Source organism: Parus major, chromosome 7, assembly GCF_001522545.3.
Source record: "Parus major isolate Abel chromosome 7, Parus_major1.1, whole genome shotgun sequence".
NCBI lineage: Eukaryota > Metazoa > Chordata > Aves > Passeriformes > Paridae > Parus > Parus major.
Genome location: NC_031776.1, coordinates 11,979,520 through 12,002,445, shown reverse-complemented (window position 1 = coordinate 12,002,445; position 22,926 = coordinate 11,979,520). Strand labels below are relative to the sequence as shown.

General features: G+C 40.3%; 2 protein-coding genes across 2 annotated transcripts in view; one reads left to right on the top strand and one right to left on the bottom strand.

Moving 5' to 3' along the window:
• Positions 1 to 7,163: 7,163 nt before the first annotated feature.
• FAM237A (family with sequence similarity 237 member A) lies at positions 7,164 to 13,580 on the top strand. Its single transcript, XM_015634964.2, has 2 exons — positions 7,164 to 8,583; positions 12,721 to 13,580. The coding sequence occupies exons 1-2, from the start codon at positions 8,091 to 8,093 to the stop codon at positions 12,858 to 12,860; spliced, it is 633 nt and encodes a 210-aa protein (XP_015490450.1). The 5' UTR covers positions 7,164 to 8,090; the 3' UTR covers positions 12,861 to 13,580.
• Positions 13,581 to 13,945: 365 nt separating this feature from the next.
• The window catches only part of DYTN (dystrotelin), an 18,594-nt gene continuing 9,613 nt past the window's right edge, over positions 13,946 to 22,926 (bottom strand). Inside the window, exons 8-13 of the mRNA XM_019007415.2 lie at positions 22,300 to 22,468; positions 20,556 to 20,626; positions 18,350 to 18,509; positions 17,265 to 17,736; positions 16,589 to 16,735; positions 13,946 to 16,383 (exon numbers count right to left, since the gene is read on the bottom strand). Coding sequence (XP_018862960.2) covers positions 16,632 to 16,735; positions 17,265 to 17,736; positions 18,350 to 18,509; positions 20,556 to 20,626; positions 22,300 to 22,468 — 976 coding nt within the window. The 3' untranslated portion in view covers positions 13,946 to 16,383; positions 16,589 to 16,631. The remainder of the gene's footprint in view (positions 16,384 to 16,588; positions 16,736 to 17,264; positions 17,737 to 18,349; positions 18,510 to 20,555; positions 20,627 to 22,299; positions 22,469 to 22,926) is intronic.

Sequence of the window (22,926 nt, the reverse complement as noted above, 5' to 3'; positions counted from 1 at the left end):
TGCCCTGAGGGAAGTGTGCTCAAACACCTTTTTGTCCCAAGAGCTGCAGGAAAGAAACGGCCTCAGAGTAAGAAAAGGTAGGAGACTCCACACTGCAATCCTGATCAGCTTCAGGAAAGAATGTGCTGTCAGAGATTTGGCTGTAACTCTGAGAGAAACTGATCCCATTGCTTTCTTAGACTTTAGTGGCAGTTTTATGAAAACATTTGTCACTGAACTGCTCATCTAACTGGGACATCCCCAGGGTGACTCCCTTTTGCCTGGAGTGCTGAAGGTGAGAAGGGTTTCTCCATTGTCTGTGGGAACGTGAGGAAGCAGGAGGGCTGAGTCAAGAAGAACCAATGACTATTCTGGAACGTGCTGATATCAGTCCAGCACCCAAATGGAAACAAATTCCTTAATTCAAAAACCAATAGTTGTCTGGCTATAAATATCCAGAATACCATTAAAATGAACCCAAAAAAGCTCTCTAACTGAATGGCTAATGTGAGAGAACTTGCCCAAAAGATACGAACAATTAACGTTTAATGTATTATACTATCAGTTTTGGGTTTTTTCTTATTTTCTTGGAATGTTTTAGTCTAGAGAGAAATGTGGTGACATCCTTTACAGAGGTCATTTGCATTTATAGTGTTACCTATCACCAGATTATGTTTTCAAAAATATATGTTAATTTTTTAACCAACATTGCTTAGCTTGTAAAAATAGCTGCTCCACACATCTTTTCAAAGGCTGTGTTAAATACATTTGCCAGGAGAAGTGTCACCTCTTCCACAAATTAATTTAAATAAGTGGCTTCAACAATGAAACCAGTCACACTTCTGACATGTCACCTAAATTTGCTCTTGGGGAAATACTCCAAATATGGCTCTGAAGACAGAACTGCTCACATACAACAGCTGGTAAGCATAGAGAGAGAGACACACATTATTAAAGAAAACCAAATCTATTCTAATGGGGAGCTGCAGTTCCTCAAAGCTTCTAGCAGAAGGCCACTTCTCAACATGGGCCAGAGACATGCCACAGTGTCCACAGGACTCCAGCTTCTGGCACAGAAATACCCTGGTCTCCTGCCTGTCCCATGTTTTGTCTGCCAGTTCCATGGAAATGTTCCAGGTCATCAGCAATAGTGTACAGCACCAAAGAATTGTATGTTTAAGTAACTACATCTTTCCACTGGTTGGAACTGCTTAAGTGTTGCATCACACCCAGTGACTTTCCTTGCTGGCCATTTCAACAGAGAATAGACCTAGAGGGTTGTGTGGGGTCATCAAACATTTCAGGAGTAGAGATTCAATCCACCAAATAAAAAACAAAACAACACATCAAAAGTTTAAAAGAACATGTTTAGATACTCCAAGCTCTCTACATATAATTTTAAAAACGAGTATAGAGCTGAAGACTTTAGATCAAGTATTTAATTTAATTTCCAAGAAGCTTTTAGGTATGTTTGTCAGGGAGCCAATTTTAATGACACTTTAATCTTCTGCTTAAAAAGAGAATTGGAAAAGTTAAAAATAGGAGTAAGATTCCACACTCTGTTTTTATGGATTTTGAAGAAAAATCATGCCTCTGCCAGGTACCATGAATTTAAAGCTAACAGATCTCTGGGTTTCCTCCACTCTGAGAATCACAAGTTTTGCCTTTGCTGTCACTTAGCTAAATTTCACACAAGGCTGGAATAATTTGGAACCCAAATCAGCAAAACACAAACTTTCAGCTAAGAATATGTCTGTAAAGCATTTTTTTTCAGTAAGCCTAAAAACAGGTGTCTTTCATCATGTGAGACATTTTGAAAAGCTTAATACTGCATTCAGGTGTGGCTGCTTATGGAAGTAACAGGCAAGCTGTGCATCCCATCACATTGCTGTCTCTCAGTCTCAGTGCTGAATCCCTCTTTTTTTGTGTGTGTGTAAATTCTTACTTAGCTCAAGCAACCATAAGCCACTGCCTATTAACTTAAATGTTAATTTTAAACCACATCAGAAAGTTTGCTGGGAGCAAATGCAGGAAGGAAGCAACTGTGTGTATAGTTATTGACACCTTTGCTCTATTCAAAATGCAAATATCAGTGAAATGACTTCCTACTTTTCTTACTTATCCCTTATTCCTTTATTCTGGAATTCCTTTATTATTATTTTATTTTTATATTTTCTTCAGGTAGAAATAGCATCCTTTCTGTAGTGTTACGTGATCTGAAACCTCTGTCTCATCTATGAGTAAACAATCAACTTTTCTTGATAAAAATATCCTTCTGCAAATGGTTCTGGATAAGACCTACAGCTCATGTGTATTAAATTCATAAGAGATGGAGACCCATAGAAGATATGAACACTGGTTGCCAGGGGAATATATCATGTGCTGCAAAGAAAGATTATTGATAGCTTAAGAAGGGCACAGAAAGCTTTACTGAAGGAGTGTGTGGAACTGAATCCAGTCCTGGTACATTTCTTCTCCACTAGGAGGCTGAGGTGATCAACCTAATTATCAAAAACCTCTTTCCTAGAAATAGGATATAAGTGCTCTGGTTCAGAGGGAGCAGAGTGTAGTAGGCTCAGGAAGTATTTGTGGAGCCTATTTTATCTGTAGCAGTATTTCCCTTGAGCAGCAACTCTCATGTCTGTGAGAGCCCCAGGTTCAATACCCTTGGGTCTGCCAGGATTCGGAGTGGAATGAAACCAATGTTGTTCTTGATTAGAAACCAGATAAAGCGCAACCCAGAAGAGACTCAAACTCACTTCTTAACAATGAATCCACAAAGGTTGCAGGTTGACAGAAATTTATCAACTCACAAGAAACATGTTATCATCTCCTCTCCATTTGGCTCTACCTTTAACAGCATGGGGCACAGTCCTTAGAGCTCCACACCACAGACACAGAACCAGCAGCAAAAAACACTTCTATGGCATTTTAATCTTGCTCTGCTCTGGCCCCTGCAGCTGGGCCAGCCACAATCACAAGCAGCCCCAGAGCCTCCAGGTTCCATCACAACACCCAAGTTTTACCTGCACACTTTCCTTCTCTCCTTTGCCTGCTTCAACCCCCAAATGCAGAGGGCAAGGAGAAGCACACTGGCTACTCACTTGCCAAGGGGGCTGCAGATTGCAGATGGGTCCAGAATGGGGTACAGAGCAGACTTTAAAAAGAAACAAATTAAACCAAAAGCTGATCCTTCAGGATCATTTCAGCCCAGGAGAAGGAAGTCTATTGGAATAGCCTGTATTCAATAGAACAGAGAAGAAATATTGGAGATCCTACATATGAGAGGTTACCCCCACCACATTGCAAGGGCCCCTTGAAAGGTATTACACTCTTTAGTTCATCCTGAAGTCCGTTTCAGCAGTTAGTGACCACTATTCCTGCCATTCCTAAACTCATACTTCAAGCCAAATAAATGGAAGATTTACAAGTTGGCCAAACTCCTACAGTATAGCTATTTGCAAGAGTTCTTGTCAGTGTTCTCTCATCCCCAGAAAGTTCCTTGTGCTTTTGTTAAGCAGTAGCCTACACAAAATACACTTTCACAGGGATGCTTATTGAGGAGATAAAGCATCAGAAGAAAAGCAGTGCTTATTGTCATAAGCACATTGCAAGTCAAGTTTCTTCTTGGTTTGGAAAGGAAGTTTCTTCTCCATTTACATGGACTGGATGCACAGAAAGAATGAAAACTATAAAGGTATTGATGAACATCAGAGAAACCAGTATCTCAAGCCAACTTTCCAGCTGAAGAGAACCAGTGTGGCCCCACTGACTTCAACTAAGCTAAGTCCTATGCTACTGAAGCACAGTTGCTTATTGGGGAAGGGATTATGATTTCACTTGAAGTTATAAAAGGGAGCTGCCGGTGAAAGCCTTGGAAAAACAAGTAGTTTGCTGCCCAGCTGGTATGGACTTGTACAGCTGCACTGGCTTCAGGCAGGCATCACGGTGCTACATGATTTGGCCTAAAAACTACAAGAGTGAGGAAAAAATAATGGTCTCACCTGACTATTGCTTCAAATAGCCAGTGTTAAGCAAGTTCTGTCCAACAGTGCTTATCAGCATGGTCACAGAGCCCCAGCACTTTAAGCAGTATGTTTTCTGTACACAAGGGGATCACAGCAGGCACAGTGAGCGCAGGCAGAGCTGCGAGACAGCCTTTTCATCAATACTTTCCTTTCACTTTCCTACTAGCTTAACTCATTTCTCCAATACATAGAGGTTTGTCAGCTGCTACACAGAAGTCACAATCCAGCTGAGAACCTCACAGAAAGGAAATGCAGCAACAGTAGACCACTTTATTGCTCTTGGGAGGAAAAACATAACCAGACCAAACTCTCCCTTGGAGAATGTACAGCCCTCTGAGACAGCTCTTTAGGTAAAGTTATGTAAATTGAGCTGCAGTGAGCAGCTCAGCCTAACTACTTCAACTAATGCCTTTAAGTGGAGCCCATCTGTGGCTCTTCTCTGGGTCCCTGCTTCAACTTCCAGGAGAGGCTGACCTGCAGCATGTGGGCTGAGCACTAGCCAGCAAATAGCTCTAGTCGTGCCACACAGACTCCTGCTCTGGCGTGGAGGGATCTGCAACAGCCAAGCACAAAAAGCAAGATGCCTGAGGTCTGAACCAGCTCTGGACAACATGAGTTCCAAGGGTAGGCTTGCTTTCTACTCTTCCCCTCCTGCCCCCATCGCCGGTGCAGCGCTGATAAGAGAGGGGGCAGGGGGAGGGCCGCAGCTTTTCCACCTCTGTTACTCTTCTACTCCGCTGCGCGCCCCTTCCCCTCGGAGAGAGGCAGCACGGCCACCAGGCTGCCCCGGGAGAGCCGGGGTCCTCAAGCAGAGGACAGGCGGGGTGGAGAAGCGGAGCAGACTTGCAGCAAGGACAGCTCCGCACAGAGAAAGAGGGAGCTCCGGGTGCCGGGGAGCAGCGGCCGGGCCAAGGGGGTGGGGGCTGCTCCCGAGCCCTGACGTAAAAACTAAGAGGGGCTGCCCGCTCCGGCTTCTTAAGGAGCGCGGCGGCGGCAGCGGGCTCGGAGAGTCCTGCCCTGGCCGGAGCGCCGAGGTAAGCGCCGAGAGCCGCGGGCGGAGCGGGACGGGAGCGGAGCGGGGGGCGGGAGCGGCGGCGGAGCCGGGAGCTGGCCGGAGCCTCGGGAGCCGCGCGGGACTGCCCGGGGATGCTGCTCCGGAGCCGGCACCGGCTGCCCCAGCCGCACGGCCGACGGACTATCCGTGAGAGCTCCAAGTTACATGATAATAACAAATTACCTGATTAACTTTTAAATTATTGTAAGGCATTATCCGTGACGGGAAGTGGAGCAGGAGACTAAACTGCGAGGAGAAGCAGGGATGGGGAGAGGGTGGGAAAAGTCAGAATAAGGAAACATAAATAGCACTCACATATGCACAAACTTCAGTGTATGGACAGAAATACCTAAAGATTGGAGGGTGTAGGGGAGGAATTGCATGGAAGCATTCACCACATGCACAGATAAGAGGAGAATGAAGTCTGTCATTTCCTGGGCACGTCCTCCAGCTCTCAACTAACTAAACATACAATCTTGAACCTCGTGGAAGACTAACATCACAGTGCTGCCTGAGTTTGACCAGACCATAAGGACTAGTGGCCTTTGCTCCTGGCCCTTACTAATGCCATGAACATCATACTTTCAAGGGAACTATTTCTCATATAAATGCTCTACCGACTCCCTGCCCAGGGCTGTGCCTTTGTTTCGACAAATCCAGAACCCTTGTCTTTAGCCAGTTTTGAAACTTATAAAGTTTAGAATAGGTGCTGGGAAGCAGAAAATGAAAAGCAACCAGTTCAGTTTTTAACCTGTACAAATTAGATGGGCTCTGTCAGTCACAGAACCATCACTTGAAGGATTTTAGTATTATTTAGTATTATCAGCCTCTTTTAGTATTATTCCTTTTTTGAACACTGTTACTGTTGGGGCTCCCCACCCACTGTCCTAAGTCTGTCTTCTCACCCTCATGGTCATACCTGAGACTGCTAAATTGCTTTGAAAACCAGAAACTTGATAAAGTTAACTTGAAAACATCTCAGTAAATAGATATATGTGCATACTGCATGGCATGTATACATAGGTGTCTGTGCCCAGTGGAAGGGCTCTGATGCACAAACAAGAATCAAGTAGTGACTCACAGGATGTTTTTGGCTTGGTTCTGAGAAAGAAATCAAAGCCTGCCTTGTGGAGTAGGGTACAGAAGAATGAGGTTTCTTGGGAATCTTGGGAGCAGCAGGAGGACATATTACTACTGCCACTGTCATAAGTGACATCCACTAGGCAGAGCAGTGTGGGAAGAGCAAACTGTCCTTCTTTTGTTCCTCAAATGCGATGTTCAGGTCCAGGGCTGTCAAGCCAGTCCTTCTCACAACACCCAAACTCAGATTAAAAAGTGACTGTAAGCAGCTGGGGATTAAAGTCTGAATACCTCAAAAATGTTCCCAGAACCTGACCAGGTAGCCAGACGGGGTGGCCTAGGTAAGAATAACATTGCTAGGACTGAAATCTCTGAAGATCCCTTTAGCTCTACAATGAAATATATTCCACAAAGCAGACTGCTCTTCCCTAGTCTCACACACAGGCTGTGGCTGGACTACTTTTCATGTACAGTCCCTCTGCACATCAATATCTGGTTCTTGGCATTTTTCTTCACACAGCAAAGGAAGACTTCTTCAGGATTAGTCATGGAAGAGACTTTCTGCACAAAAAACAGTTGCTTATCTAGCTCCTTAAGAAGTAGCTTCCCCACCCCCATCAACCAAACTGAAAATGTAGAAGCACGACAGATCAGTACATACATTAAACAGAATTTTGTTCTGAATGCTGATCTCCACAAATGGGAAGTTTTCCATATGTCATGAGCTACACTAAAAACAACCCCCAAACTCATTCAGTATCAAAAATGCTAGAAGCATGTTAGAAAATGCAACAGAATTACATACTAGAAATGAAATCTGATAGAGACAACTGGGCCTTTCTGTCCACAAAAGGTTATCATTCTCAGAAATTCTACCCATCCATTATAGATACTACTTAGTAAATGTTACAGTTTTAACAGTTGATTCTTAGTGATCTGCAATACACATCTGCACTTTTTTTATATACATAAATACATCTCAGCACAGGAAACACATGGACCTGTTAGAATAAGTCCAGAGAAGGGCCAAGAAAATGATGAGGAGGTGAAGCAGCTCTCCTGACAAGACAGGCTGAGAAAGTTGGGGCTGTTCTACCTGGAGGAGAACAGGCTCCAGGGAGACCTTGTTGCAGTCTTCCAGTAGTTAAAGAGGGCCTATAAGAAAGATGGGGACAGGCTTTTTGCAGGGCCTGTTGCAAGAGGACGAAGGGTGATGGTTTCAAACTGAAGAAGGATCAATTTAGATTAAAGAAAAAAATCTTTTACAGTGAGGGTGGTAAGACACTAGAACAGGCTGTTCAGATAGGAGAAGATGTCCTATCCCTGAAAACAGTCAAGGTCATGTTGGGCAGGACTTTGGGCAGCCTGATGTGGTTGAAGATGTCCCTGCCAATGGCAGAAGGGTTGGACTAGAGACCTTTAAAGGTCCCTTGCAACCTGAACTTTTCTATCATTCTATAAGCATGGGTACATGTTGTACAATGCAGCTGCTATGTGATGGCTTTTAGCCATCTTTTCTGCCTTTTAGCACCTAAACCACTCCTAGTCAATGGATGAAACTGAAACCTGCAATAATTAGAACCATTAAAACACATTTTCAACAAAATTTTTCCACCTGCTGTCCACTGATCCTTGTGATTCTGAAGACTATTTTAAAGGGCTCATAAAACTTTGAGAAAAGCAAGACACCTAAAAGCTTAAATTATGTAAAAATGAATGGATTTTTATTGAAAAAGATTAGGGATCTGTAAAACAAAAATGGAAAAAATCTTTCAATATTATGAACTTCCAGATGAGACAGTTCATCATTCAGATCTGAGGATGATTAAACATTTTTACATGTTTCTGCTGCACAGAGCATTGCAAATCCTCTAGTATTTATATACATGCAAAAAGCATACACAAATCTTTAAGGAGCAGAGAAACAATATCTGAGTGCCTTGTATATCATGCAAAGTAACAGGATGTTATTCCTGCATCTAAGAGTGAGACTTTTCCAGCTTCTCTTGGTTTTCTTATATTTCAGTGACACAATGCATCTTGGAAGCAGAGGAAGAATCCACTTCCCCATGAGACTCACCTGCTCTCTCCTGCTCATGGCAGTGTTCTGTGTGACACCTTTCCTCTGCCACAGTCAAATGGATCCACTGGCTCTTGGGCGGGCAGACCCCCAGTGCTGGGAATCCTCCTCTGCTGTTTTACTAGAGATGAGGAAGCCTCGCATTTCTGACTCTGTCAGTGGCTTTTGGGACTTCATGATATTTCTGAAATCCTCAGAGAACCTGAAACATGGAGCTTTGTTCTGGGACCTAGCACAGCTCTTCTGGGATATCTATGTGGACTGTGTGCTCTCCAGAACCCATGGCCTGGGGAGAAGGCAGCTGGCAGAAGCTGAGCAGAAGACAGCTACAATACATTCTCAGTTCACAGGGAAAAACCAAGGTCACTACTCCTTTAATATGCATCTAATTGGCAATAATTAGACTCTAGTGGGAAAGAAAAGAGATTGAGGCCTATTGTTCTATGTGGTAATAATACAGAAACAGAGGACAGTGCTGTGCAAAAACACCCTAACTCTTCCCTGTGAAGTGCAGAGCTGTGCTTATGTTCAATGTGATCTCAGTAAAATTTGACATCCAAACAACCTGAACTCTAACAGCAGCCTTTAAGTTTCTTATTGATAGGGCAGGAAAAGCAGCAGAAAGTGGAATACAGGAGGGTTAAAAAAAAGAAGGCAGCTCAGCAGCTGAATCACAGAATCACTATGTTGAAAGAGACCTTCAAGACCAAGTCCAACCCAGCCCTAGCACCTCAATTGGGCCATGGCACCAAGTGCCACCTCCAGTCTTTTCTTAGACACATCCAGAGATGATAACTCCACCATCTCCTCAGGCAAACCACTCCAATGCTTCATCACCCTTTCTGTAAAAAACTTTTTCCTAACATCCAACAATATATACCAATATATTCTTCCACACCAGCATTTTTACCACAGTTTTGCTATGAACAGGCTAGTTCTGAACTCCACATTCTGAGAGGAATGCAATGCACTGTACTCTTGGGGAGAGTGTCAGACTTTTGGCAGAAGGCTAAGGGTATGTCTACTTGCCATCTAGCAGTCAGCCACTAGCTAGCTTCCATTTCCATACTGGTAACTTTACCCAACATACTATGGAAACAGATCTAGGACTTAGATGCATGCAGGCTTTCAGACACAACTACAGCTCCAGGAACAACACCACTACCTGTGATACTAAATGCTGCAATTCCTGGTCTCCAGGTTCCCAGACCCCTCCATATACACGTCAATTACCATCCTCATTCTCAAAAGGAAGATAACAGTGTAGCTTTTCCTAAATCTCACTCCCAAGGCTTCAGTTCTGATTTCGCTACCAACAGATATATCCTTGCCTGGAGAATATCCACTTTCAGGTGCTATAATTTGATGGAGAGGTAGAAGTGCTGTTGCCATCACCAGCAGTGTAGAGCATGGGCCCACAGTGAGAAGGTGGAACTGCCTTTACACTGCAATGGATTGAGACTCTTATCTCCACTTCCTTGAGCAGTGTCTTATTTTTAAGATGATTGGGGGAATGTTCACAGAATAGCAAAGAGTCCCTCTGAGCAAGTACCCATTAGAGTGTGTCTAAAAAATGGACTAAAACTCAGGACTCTCACACCCCAAGGACAATATATCACTGGACCATCCCGCTCTTGCCCACCTAAAACATTTTTGAGTATTGAAAGCTAGAATCTAGGATAGGAAGGACTGAGAGGTCCTTACCCTATTACCTACAGGCGATATCCTGAACTTTGAGGTAGGAGTTGAGTTTGAATCGACCCCCTCAGACTGAAAAACTCTCACACACACAGGGTAAATTTCTAAACTATGATGGTCAAACAACCACTACCTGCATTTTAAAAGTAAGAACAGGATCCTATCCTGCTCTGCAAAGAACTTGAGTATTAATGGGATCTTTACTGTGTTGGCATGCAGCACAGAACCATTTCTAGTTTCCAAGTGGTCTTAGGCATCACACAGACAACAAGTTGCTCAATCCTTACCAGACTGACACACTTCTGGGTGCAAACAGAATGCAGCTTTAAACACACAAGACAGTACTATTGTCTAAAATTGAGATAACCCACCAGGTTAAAGCACCAGATTAACTTTTGTTTGGGATTTCAGCTTTGAATATCACTGTCTAAACTCCCCCTTAGCCTTTTGTTTATGCCTGGCTCTACATATCTATATTACACTGTGATTTTCCTAAACAAAGAGCTTTTGTTCCAGTCAAGATTAAAGAGTCTGATGTATTCTGAAGTATCAAATTAAGGGTCTTATGATAAATTCTGACTACTCTTTACTCTTATACAAAGAGATTTTAAGTACCAAGTAGTCACAACCTCTTTGTTTTTGTGATTTGTAATCAGTTAATCTGGTTTCTCTGTACAACTGATAAGCAACAGTCTGTAGCTGGCACCTTACAGCAGTGACAGCCTAATTCATTTATTTTTTTTTTGGAAGAACTATCTAACTTCTCATCCAAGTCCCACAGTTTCTTAACAAAGCCAGTTATTTTAATCTTTGTAACCTGTGATCCTACTGCCTTATTTCACCAGTGAAAGCAGAAATCAATCAGTAACAGTTGCAGATAGTAATCATATAGCAAATGATGAGGAATAGAATTTCCACTTCTTATGAATAAAGAGAGGTACAAGCATGTTTTCTCAGCCCCACAAGCAGCACTCTAACAGCACTTAAATTACCTTGCACACTTCACATCTACATGGGTGGGTGTAAACAGCTTTCAGTATGCTTGTTCCAGAAATCCAAACACAGAGCAAATATTTTTTTGCTTTATGCTGTTACTTTTGCAACAGTTGATAAGTTTGTGCTTCATACTCAAATTTTTAATTTTATTCATCTTAAATTGTTAAAATTTCAATCTGTTTGAGGTTTGTTTTGGTTTTTTTAACTACAAACAGGATCATAAAGCAGGAATAAGGAGTAATCTGTAACCTGCATTCACTGTAGTTCTTTAAACATATCACTGAATTGGAAATAGCAAGTCAGAAATCTGAATTTGGCACAGAAATACTGATATTAAGGTGTTATTATTAGAATTTAATTTCAGAACTAACAGATAACTCCTACTTGTGAAGACTGAGAATCATGAACTTTTCTAAGGAGAAAAAAAATCCTCCAAGCAAAAAAAATCCCCAAACAAAACAACTTTATCACATCTTAGAGGCACTTCCACAGTTACCCATACTTGGTTCTCCTGGGAAACAATTCTCCCCAAGTGTGCATCAAGAAGTGGGGGAAGTAGCCCAGTTCTAGACTTACAGATTCAAACACTGTTCTCTGGACCAGTCAAACCCCTCCAGGTTTTTGACTGCATTCACGTTCTGAAGATACTCAAAATCTACACAATCCATGACAAAGACTACAAAATCAGAACAGCTGAATATGAGTAATCTGACAAACTGTCTCAATCTACCTAAAACCCTGCTTAACCCAGCAGCAATTCAACTTCCCTAGAACTTCTGCAGAGAAGCGTTAAGCAGCTTTAAGTAGAGACAAGCATGGAGAGTTTTTCAGTTACCTGGCCAAGCTATCTTTAGTAACTCATCCCTTTCCCCTAACAAAATCAAAACAGTATGAAAAAGCAGGTTTCATAAATGTATTTCCAATCTATTACAACACTGTAGTTACATTACCATTATAATAACTCTTAACCAAAACAAGAGTTTAGAACCACAAGGAAAATATAGCTTTTGTACTCACAGCAATCTTTCAGAAGAGCAGCTATATAAGATTCTCCTCAAGAAGCCACATAGCACATCCTCCCTAGAAACATCTGAAGATTACAAAGACGAACCTTCTGCTTCTTTTTTCCTTGCCCAGAAGTCCCACTGCCCACTACCACTCAGTGGCCTCAGCTGTGCACACCTCCCTCACAGCTGCAGGTGGTTTGGCTCAAGACCAGCCCTTGCACCTGGCCCAGGAGAGATATAATTTGCTATCCCAGCTCTGCAGGATGCCAGGATGGGTAGTGGGCCAAAGGTTATTCTACAATTGAGGTCTGGTAAATAAGCAGGTATTGTGTTAATCAGTTACTTTTTCAGAAGACAAATATGTTTAAAAGAAAGAAAATCAACCTGCTGCCTTCTAGAGATTATTGCAAAGAAAACGACATATAGTTCCTCAAGGAAATAATAAATGTGCTTCTAGACAGTGTGAGCGATCTCACCCGCTGAGAGGTTGATAACATGCCAGTGAGTTAGTAGGATTCTGAGCAGACTTAAGCACTTTGATTCTGCTAATTACAAGCAGAAGAGTTTTATTGGAAGACTTAAAGAAAAGGTCCATACTGGGAAAAGATCAAAGTGACTTGACACTGAAAGGCGACATGCAAATGGAGGGATATGGCTACCAAAGAAAGAGGCTTGGGGGCAATGCTGATAAGCAGTAGCTAAAGGTAGAGGAAACATTAATGTGGGAAACTGAGTATTCAGCTGCTCTTTGCTGTTTGGAAACTATTTACTTATATGCATTTTCATGTCACTTTTCAGGGACATTTTCTCATATTCAGAGGTCACCAGTTCTGAAGAAGAAAGACTTATTTGAAGATTTAATAAGTATCCACATACATAAGAGTAGATCTATATTACTTGGAAGAACCACTGGAGAGCTAGGAAAAAAGAGGAAATGACACATTTAGTCTAAGCTTTTGATTTGCAGATAATTCTAAACTATTTTTCTTTATGTCTTGCATTTTAATCCCCATTGATGTCAATTTATGTGGTGGAAGAAGGCATGTAACCTCAAGCACTACATCTCTGATTGACTTGGACTTACGGGTTTTCTTAATTACCTATTAATTTAGTCTCCTTACTAAACTGCATGATTTATAAGCAGTTGCCTACTTCAATCTGTGTGTATATCAGGCTTTTTGCAATACATGTGATCTGTTCAAACTATTGTCTTTTGGGTGCTGAAACAGGAAATAACTGATCCTTCAATAAAATATAGACAAGCAGAGAAGGAAGTTGTCAAAAATCTCCCCTGGCTCCAAGACAGGACTACAGAAAAGATGGTGATGTTTGGTTGTATGCAGAGTTCTACACTTGTGCAGAGCAACTCCTGCTCAGAAACATCATCCTACTAAAGAAAAATAGTATACTTCTACATGAAAAATACCTTCCAAGAAAGTTTTCAGTTTTCCAGTAAAAGGGTTACCAGGTTTTACCAGCTCCTCTGCTTTCACACTTAAAATGTTTAATCCCAAAAATTCTCATACATAATTTGCATTTGCTTCTTTTTTTAGTTCACAAGTTCTTTGTAGAAAAATCAATCTCTTCTGACTCTTATTGATAACCCTAATAGGCAATTTGATATTAAACTAATGCAAAACAACTTATGGCAGGTAACATATGATTGCTTTTATGATAGAAATTATTTCCATTGCCAGACTGGCGGGATGAAACTATGAATTTCATCTTTACTAGACTAATACATTTAGTTGTTCAATGAAAGTGTCTTTCCTTGAGCATGTAGCAATATTTGGTGGGGTTTCTTTATTTTTCCAAATGCCCACAGAAAAACTGGCTTCCGGGTTGCTCATCAACTTGCAGAAATAGGTTCAAGTAACAAAATGTGTAAAGAAATCTTGAAATGGTTACAGGCCTGAACAAAATAAGGCTTAATCACAGTCCCATAGAGGGAAATCCTGACTTAAGGAAGCAAACAAAAAACTCTAAGAGCAAACCATTTGAATGTTCAAGAGACAAGAGAACACTAAAGTAGGATAAACACAGGAACACACGGTTTATTGGTCAGCAACAGACCCCCAGTTGCAGCCACAGGGTATGAGAATGCTTTACTACTACGAGGGAGGGTAGCAGGCAAATTGTTACAACAGATCTGCTCTCTCCTCTACTGATGTTGTTAAATAATTACATGATTACAATATATCTAAAAGCCTATTTGCAACTTTGTATCAATATTAGATATTATATATCTTCACTCACAGTCCCTAAGGCTACCACAACCAGCACCTGACAAAGAGTGTTAAGGGCTGGATGCCCCGGGAGTAGAGCTGATGTTACCTGTTCCCATATGCTCCCAAGCTCTAGAAAATGTGAGATCAGACATATTATCTGAACAGGTCCTGTTTATTGAGATGTTTTCCACAGGGCTCTTTGGGCAGATACCAGTACTTCCACTTTATATAGGTCCTACCTGCAACAAAAGGATCCCTCAGGAAACGGCTCATGGCAACTTTCTTCCTTCAGACAGAAATAGCACTATGGGCCAAGATGATATTTAATTGAATAATTTTTAACATTAAAATGAATTTTGCAATACTTCTCTGCTTCAATAAGCTTCTTAATTAATAGGCTGTAGCAAAATTCAGCCTCTGACGCAAAGGGCAGGAAAGGATATAGAGGCAAGACTGACAAAACAGACGAATCTCTAGGACAGATCACACTATGGAGAACATTTGGAAACTGCTGATGTAAAGAGACAATCTGTGTTATTAATTGTTCTGAAATAAAAAAGGGGATGCAACTAACTACATTTAAACCCACAAGTGACAGAGTGAAAGTGATAAAAGTGTCTATATTAAAAAAAAGCAAGGGGTCTCAGTATGAGATGAAAGTAGATCTGCTATACAGGAACATTTAAAAATGTCATTGTGTTTAAAGACAGGATATTGCCTTCTACCACTGCTCCTTATAAACTTCATGGCAGATCTTTGAGTGAGCTAGGATTGCTTTTGCAGATACTGTTCCTGGCTTACTGTTTCTCAGCCAGTGTGTCAGAAGAAGGATGGCATAAACATGTCTGACTGAAGTTCCTTCACTGTCAGCTGAACTGAATAACAACAAAATAAAGACCTTGTGATTTTGTCCCTTTCATCTTACAGGGATCTGTGAGCTAAACATCTGCTTCTTAGCATGGAAAAAAATTCTTTAAGTATTTACATACTGACATGAAAGAAGGATTCATGGTAGTCCAGTAATATCTCTTTGTAAGAATTTGTGCTCCAGGTCTCTTCAACATTGCTTCAGAAATTTGTCAGTTGCTACTGTTTCCAATTAAGTTTAATTCAGATGAAGTTTAAAGTTTCCCAGTTTAATTCAGAGGAACACACTAGAAGGAGATTTAAAGCCTCATCAGAAGCTGATGATCAACAATTAGGTTCCTTGGATTGTTGTGTGCATCTCTTGGCACTGGCGTATTGCCAAAGCTACTAAGCTTCTATCTCACAGTATGTTTATGTTATGATATGGGTATATCCACTCTCCAATTACCTCATCACTATTTGTTCTCTGGGGTCCTCCCTCCTCCCTCAATAAGTTTCTTTTCTTTAATTTTCACTCTCTTTACCACTTTGTTTGCTAGAGACAAATCACTTATTAGCTTCCAGTAGCATATGATTATTTCTTGCTGGAAAATTCTCGAGTGTTTGCAGGATGTGTCATTCAGGCCTCCTTTGAGCAAAACTAGCAGAAAGAATGAGGAATGCTCATTAATCTTACTACCACAGTGTAAGGTCTTTCAAGAAGATAGCTGAGGTACTAGCAACAGAAAATAAGATTTCTAGCCTCTTTAATGAATCAGGCAGTCCCTTTATCTTGATGATTATAACTCATTCTGAAAAATACAACACAAGGAAAATCTATATGGAAAATCAATGTGGAGTTCTTTGCTAAGCAGCTTTTCTTAAGCCCTATGCTTTTCATTAGCCTTTTCAAATCACATCAACCTAAACACTGTTTGATTATATATGAAACAAAGCTTCAGAATATAAAATTTACCTAACTTTTCTCCAAGATCTTCCAAAAATATTTTGTTCTCACCTGAATGAAATTGATTTTCTTTGTAATCACAGAAAAAATTCTGTAGAAACTCGGACTGTCTTCTTTCTTGGAAAGCTGGTATCATTTCAGTGACATAACTAAAATCCTTAAAAATATGAAAATTTTCTCAAACCATAAGTGGTCTTGAGCATAATAACTTACTTTTTTACTATTTTTATACACCTCCCACCAAAAAGTGATAGTAAATAACTCACTGTATATTTTTTTCTCTCTGAAGTGGTACTGAATAATTTCAATTTCTCAGGTCTTTAAAGTCATTCTTTAAGGAAAAAAAAGTTCTCGTTGTTGCTGGCATCAATGAATACAGCATCATTCCAAGGAAGTAACTTGACCATGGGATATCAACAGCTAAAGAGAGAGAGAAATGGGCAATTGTTTGCACTGCTGAGGAAGTCACAGCACAGGAGCTGGAGATCACCAACAGAAAAGGAACATAGCTCTCCAAAATGCTCCAGGTAAAGCCAGTAAATGCAGAAATCTGTCATGCTGTGTTATTACAGGCAACATCTGAGACACTTTAAACAGTATCTTTTAGAGACATGGCATCAATTACCATAAGTAGTTCACTGAAGTTGTAAGGTGAATGGTAGTTTCCATCATTTACAAGCTGGTGAAATTACTTGGTTGATGAGGTCAGAAAAGGACCTGCAAACATGCTCAGCTGTAGAGAAGAACTCCTGGTGCAAAGCACTTTGCTGGGCTGAAAAGTAAAACAGATTTTAAGTCTTTCCAAGCTTTTGGATGCTGTTAGAGCACTAGAAAACTCTTTATAAATCTCTAAGACCAGCTTTTTCTGTCATATTCCTTATTACATACTCATTATCAAAAGTGAGGCATCCTGAGTGTTGAACAAAGCTCTGCTGTGTAAGACCATTGCTTACAGAGGGGTTTTGTACTGATGGAAGTCTCCTAGGACTAGAGTTATAGTGTCACAGAAGTGGCAAGAGCAAAAACCTCTCATGCCCTCACCAGTTTAAGTTTGGTGTGATTGACTTAATTGACTGCCAAGGGTGATTATGTCTCAGGAGTTCTGATTCATCAAGTTCCAAATCAGTCCAACATTAGAGGCTATGTTTGGAATATGCTTTACCTTACAATATAGAATAATACTACAAAAGCTAAAGCAAGATTCTGAGTTTCCTCTGAGGGTTACATAATTATGAACAATATTATGGAGTAAATGGGATGAAGGTAAGAAAACAGTGACAAGATGACTGGAGAACTTATACCTGGTTGGATTTGGAGAGACAATGTATCCTTCAGTTTGATCATTAGCAGTTCCAATTCCTCTCTGACTTCCCTCTCATCAGGTGGTATCTGCGTTGCAGTGGGAATAAGAACTGCACTCCCCATTCCACCAAGAGAGTTTTCTGTCAGTTTAGGCAGATATGTTTGTTTCTCTTTTGCTTTGTTACGCTGTCCCATAAAGGGTTTGTCACTCCGCAGGGACACTGACTCCAGTGGGTCATCTGAGAACATAAATTCCACTGCAGTGGGAACCTCAGGTGTCTGTAAAAGTTGCATTCTATTTACAGAGTTTGGGGGATTCAAACATTTCCATTCTGCACATGTTCTGGAAGTAGGCCTTATTTGGGCAGGATTTAATTCACCCTGCATTCTCCCTTCCAGCAGAACATGTGGATTTCTTGGCATTGTATTATGACACTGTGCAAAAGGATGCTCTGATGACTGCAACATGGTCTACAATAGACAAAACACAGAAAATATGTTGGTAAAATAATTGATATTTCAGTTTGTCAGTAGTACTAAAACAGCATTGCAGAAAATGCTACAAAAATGCTATGGGGGGAGATATGTAAGCATTTTATTTGAAATAAAGGCCTTTTAAGAATCTCAGAAATAATTGCAATTATAAGAATCAATATAATTGAAAACAAAATATTTTCTATAAGATGATTGTATTACATCCCAGTAAAAGACAGCAACTAGGAACAACATTTTATTTCTTCAATACCAGCACTTTGACTCTTCTCTGAAGAACAGACTGCAATGAAGTATCTAACACTTCTGTTGGAAACACTTATTGGAATATTCATTACTTTCATTGCAGTAGTATTTAAATGTGCTAATGTGGATATCTGTGCTAGATGCCAGATGTACACAGAATGACAAGAAAATCCTTACTGCAAAGACCTTATCTGCTTTCCCTGAAGAGAAGAACCTAAGATGAATGAAAATAGAAGTAGAAGGTACACAAAATGGTATTAAGAGTGCTGGCCTACAGGAAAAGCAGTTGTTAGTGTTCCGTAATGGCTCATAACTGTGACAATTCCTGATATATTTATCACTATACCTTTACTTCTTCTTTCATGAGCTGCATTGTCATTTGCAGGTTTTCATGGCTTACTCTCAGTCTTTGGAGTTTTGCCTCTATTTTGTAGGTTTTTTCTTCCTGGCAGTTATGAAGAAATTGCATTTTGTCCTTCCATTTGTTGAACTGCTTCTTCATGTACCTACCAGAGATACAGGAGGGTGGGATTTTTGCTAGACCAGACATACACAAATATATGCAGTCACAGAAATGAGCAAACACTTCAGCACAAACTTTATCCCCTTTACTTGTTCAGGAAATTTTTGTCAGCTTTGGGATTAGAGGCCAATATTTCAGGAGCCGGACTGTATCCATGGAATTAGCAAGAGCATTAATATTCCAGATGAGGAAATATGAGAGCTGAGTAGAACTGTGGCCAGGATTAAACCTTGCATCTTGGGGTTTTACCTTTCCCACAAAGGTGGCTGCAACAGGAGAGACAATAGCAATCCCTCTGTATAGAAGCAAACTACTTATAGCACCTTCCTGACCTGCAAAAGATTCCCATTACTTGCCTGGGCAACAATAAAGTAAAAGCAGCTTCTACCCCTTTGAGAGAGTTTTGTCTTGCTTGTGGTATTCTCTGCAGTTTCTTTAATGAAGCCAATAGCTTCTGCACAGGCCACTGAAAAAGGATTAGAAGTGCCACCGTCCCACGCACATCAGAGATTTAGAAATTACCTACTCAGAGCACAGTATGGCAGAAACACTACTCATAATTCTGTTCTAGTTGTGATTTCTCTAAGAAGTCAGGGTAGAAATAGTTTTGCTTTCCTCACAGCTGAGATGCAGACAGTAATGTTTTTGGACACTACATTAATAAACAATTGATTCATATCACAGATCTGAAATAGTTATCTGCCTTGCTTAGTTATATTCAGAAGTTCACCTGATTCACTTCCTTTTGGTTATGCTTTAGCTTAGAGACAACAGCTTCATCAGTTTCACTTGAATTACACAAGATCTGTCTAAATGGGGCAGCAAGTCAGACCATTTAAAATTATAATTAATATTACAGTGGTCCCTTATAACAAAATTTGAGGGTTCTTCACTATAAAATGCTGTCCTTCTAAAACTAACTCAGAGCCCAGTTCTGTGAACAGGTGAATGCTGGAAGTTGGTCCACAAACAAGAATAAAGAGCTTCCCATGAGTCATATGATTCATTCACCCAGTTCTGTGATAAGCTCTGGGTCAAAGCAGCATTACAGGAGCAGGTGTCCCAAATATCCTCTCAACAATTGCTAATCTAAAAGAAAGCTGAAGATCTTTGCCATATCTCTTTATTTTCCCAAGTGAGAACAGACTTACAGTGAAATTGCTATTGTTTAACTCTAATCTTGGTGTGCCCTTGTGTGAACTTGGAACAGCAATTGTACTTGGAATGAAAGGGAACAGGAATAGAGGGGACTGAACATACCGAAGAAAATAAAGAGAGAAGATTCAAGATCGAATTCTACACTTCACTGTAATTCCATCACTTTCAGTGGTCATAGGCATGGTTCTACAGAGAGCACATTTATATACAACTACAAAAATGAAGGAGGGGAAGGCAAAAATGCAAGTAAAAGGCAAGCATTCTTGCTCACACACCAGCTTCCCCCCTGCCATGTCACCCAAGCAAACAAGCCTCCAACAAGACTTTTAATTTAGGAATTATTATTTTACAATGTTAAAGATTTGACTATTAGAAGGAACTTCTGTGATAAGCTATAAACTTATACGCTATATAAGCTGTGATATACCAATAGTTATTGTATTCATCCTATTAATCTCTATTTGATGTAGAGCATAATTTTTAGAAAGAAATTCTACTTTGATTTAAAAGCTTCATGCAAATTATGAAATCTGTTTTGATTCATTCAGAGAAAATTTTGAAAAAGTATGATATTCTGGCATTTTTATGTGGAGGAGCATCTTTTTGCCTAAAAATTACTTTTAGAAAAATAAATTAGCAATTGCAGAAATGCTGATGAAAGCAAACCAAAATGTTTTGCTTTGCCATTGTTTTTCCAGTGATCTTAATCTAAAATTTTTGTTGCAGAGTTTTCATTATTCACACTCATTTGATAAGTTTTTTAATCTCAAAATCTCCAAAGTATGGAAAAAAAATCATCTGTCTTCTAGCCCTCCAGCTGGAGCAGCACTGCCCACCAATCTTCAGGCAGTGTACAACTGCATTTACCTACCTGCTGTCACTGTGAATGCTTTTAATGGACTCACGCATTTTTAACACATCTGCTTCAAAAGAAGCTACTGCCTAAAAAAAAAAGAAGTATCTGTTCATAACTTTATCAGCAATAGCATTTCATTTTTTCATGCAAGTTTTATTCTAGAAGTGCATGGCAAATTTTGCATTTGGTCTGTTTAACAGATTTACTAGTTAACCTTTTTAATTTAGTGTATTACAATCAACTAATGCATTGAGGTATTTCTAATGACTGGGAAAATTATTCTATAGAACAAGTTCTTTGTTCTATGACAAATTTAAGTGAATGAGAATTTGTTTGAAATTAGAACAAAATCCATACTCCCAAGAATTTCTGCAAAATGGGAGTATTCTGATTTGGAAACAATCTCTCCCAAGTCCCACAACTGCTTTGAGACAAGGAGATGGAGAAAAAAACTGTATGTAGAAGAGAAAATAGAAACACCTGCTCTCTAGATGGAAGTAGCATTCTCTGGACCATACAGAGAACAGAAGCCCAGAAGTCAGGGAGACAAAGACTTTCCAGCTAAGCTACCTTTGAGGTATTATGTAAGTTGTGTAGGAATCAGGGCTGCCAGGAAACTATGAGACTAAGAGCTGGATCTTCCAGGACCTCCATATTCATCGATTCTATTAAAAGCAATCATTGGACTTACTGTCTACATCTTTTCAAAGTGGAAATAATCTGCACTATAAGATCTTAGAAATCAGTACAAAACTGCTCAAAAGGAATTCTCAGCTCAGAGAGAAAATAAACAAGAGAGCAATGCACCTGAGAGAATCCCAGCACAGGACTGCAAGTCCTATCCTGCTGCTTTATAAAATGACAAATGCCAACCATCAAAATTTTATGTTTAAGCAATGTCTGCCCACAACTTCTCCTGCAGATATCTGCTGGCACAATACCTTGATCTGGGAAGCAGAGTTCTAAAAGACAGGTCTTCCAAAGGGCAGCACAGGAGTAGCAGCCAAAGGAATGACCTGACACACAGAGGCTAGCTCTGTGTTACTGCACGCCTTGGCTCCTGGGAAGAATGAGATGAGTGGATGACACTATCTGGTTAGAACACAACTCAGTGTTCCCTGTATTCTGAACCAACATCTCAGAAAACATAGAAACAAAAAATTGTTATGTACTTATTTTTAGCTATTCTGTCCTACCCATTCTTTCAGCATTGTTTCTTTGGAGGGAAGCTGGGAATGGTTTAATGGAGACCTTTTGTGCATCAGCTATTTTAGTTGGAGTGGACACTGCTCTGGGTTTATCCTAAGAGGGCCCATTCTGTCCTCTTGCTATTTCCATGGTAACAAAAGTGGCCTGAGTCTAATAGGAATTCAGGCATTCTTCTTTGACATTTGCTTGAAGTAGGAAGACATGATGGCCTTTTTTACTGTCAGAATAGCAAGAGGACTCCAGACTCATCTAGACTTTAGTGTGCTACTCTATGACAGTTCAAAAAACCCCGAAGTAAATATTCCTACAAGTGCTTCTGAAGGTTGTGGAAGTTGAGGAGCTAGTGACTAATCTTGGGAAATCTTGGGAAGAAAACAAATTCAAACCTCACTAAGTTTACAGATGCCACATTTTTCACCATAAGCAAAGAATTAACAGAAAGGTGAAGCTGTCCATTAAATTTTCACTGGAATTAGAAGGCAATAAGATAATTAACTTGCTAGGTCTTCTTCCCAGCTTTAGTACTATTATGTCTTCACGTTTTACTCACCTGAGCTGTTGTCTTGCCTTGCTCTGGTGTCTTGTTGTTATTCTCACTCTTCTGCATTACAGTCCTGTTCTCAGGTATGAACCCGGCTGACTCTGGGACACAATTGTTCACTTGGAAAGACACATTTTCAGGACCTGGCAGTGATGAAGCACTCAATTCCACAGGAGGACTGTACACCAACGGGGAAGTAATGAGTAGGGAAAGGATCAGGACTCACATGATTTTGCTACCCAGGATGACCCAAGACAGACTGATGTGCTATTGATTAAGCAAGAAGTAAAGTTTAGCTATGCCTGCTGGCATATTCTGGTTGAAAGACTGAAATTCCTGAAAACAAATTCCACTCTCCCAACAGAATCTCAGCAACAAGCTCTTCTTTCCACCTACTTTATTCTCAGTCCAATTTGCTTCTTCTTTTTTTGCTTCCTTTAGCCAAGAGTTAAATATATTAGGAAATACAGCTACAAAATAAGCAAAGTATCCTGCTGTTCAGTCCATTGTATGCTAGGAAAAGCCTAGATGTTTATTAGTCCCACAGTGACACCTGTAACAGCAACCCCAGATTCTTCTTTGTCTCATTGCTACCCAAGCAGCCAACAAACCCCTACAGAATTAAAGAGAAATCTC

Coding starts and splice junctions, on each gene's coding strand:
- FAM237A (XM_015634964.2), top strand. CDS start 8,091: ATGCAAAGTAACAGGATGTTATTCCTGCATCTAAGAGTGAGACTTTTC. Junction 8,584..12,720: donor GTTCACAGGGAAAAACCAAG/GTCACTACTCCT, acceptor GTCACTTTTCAG/GGACATTTTCTCATATTCAG.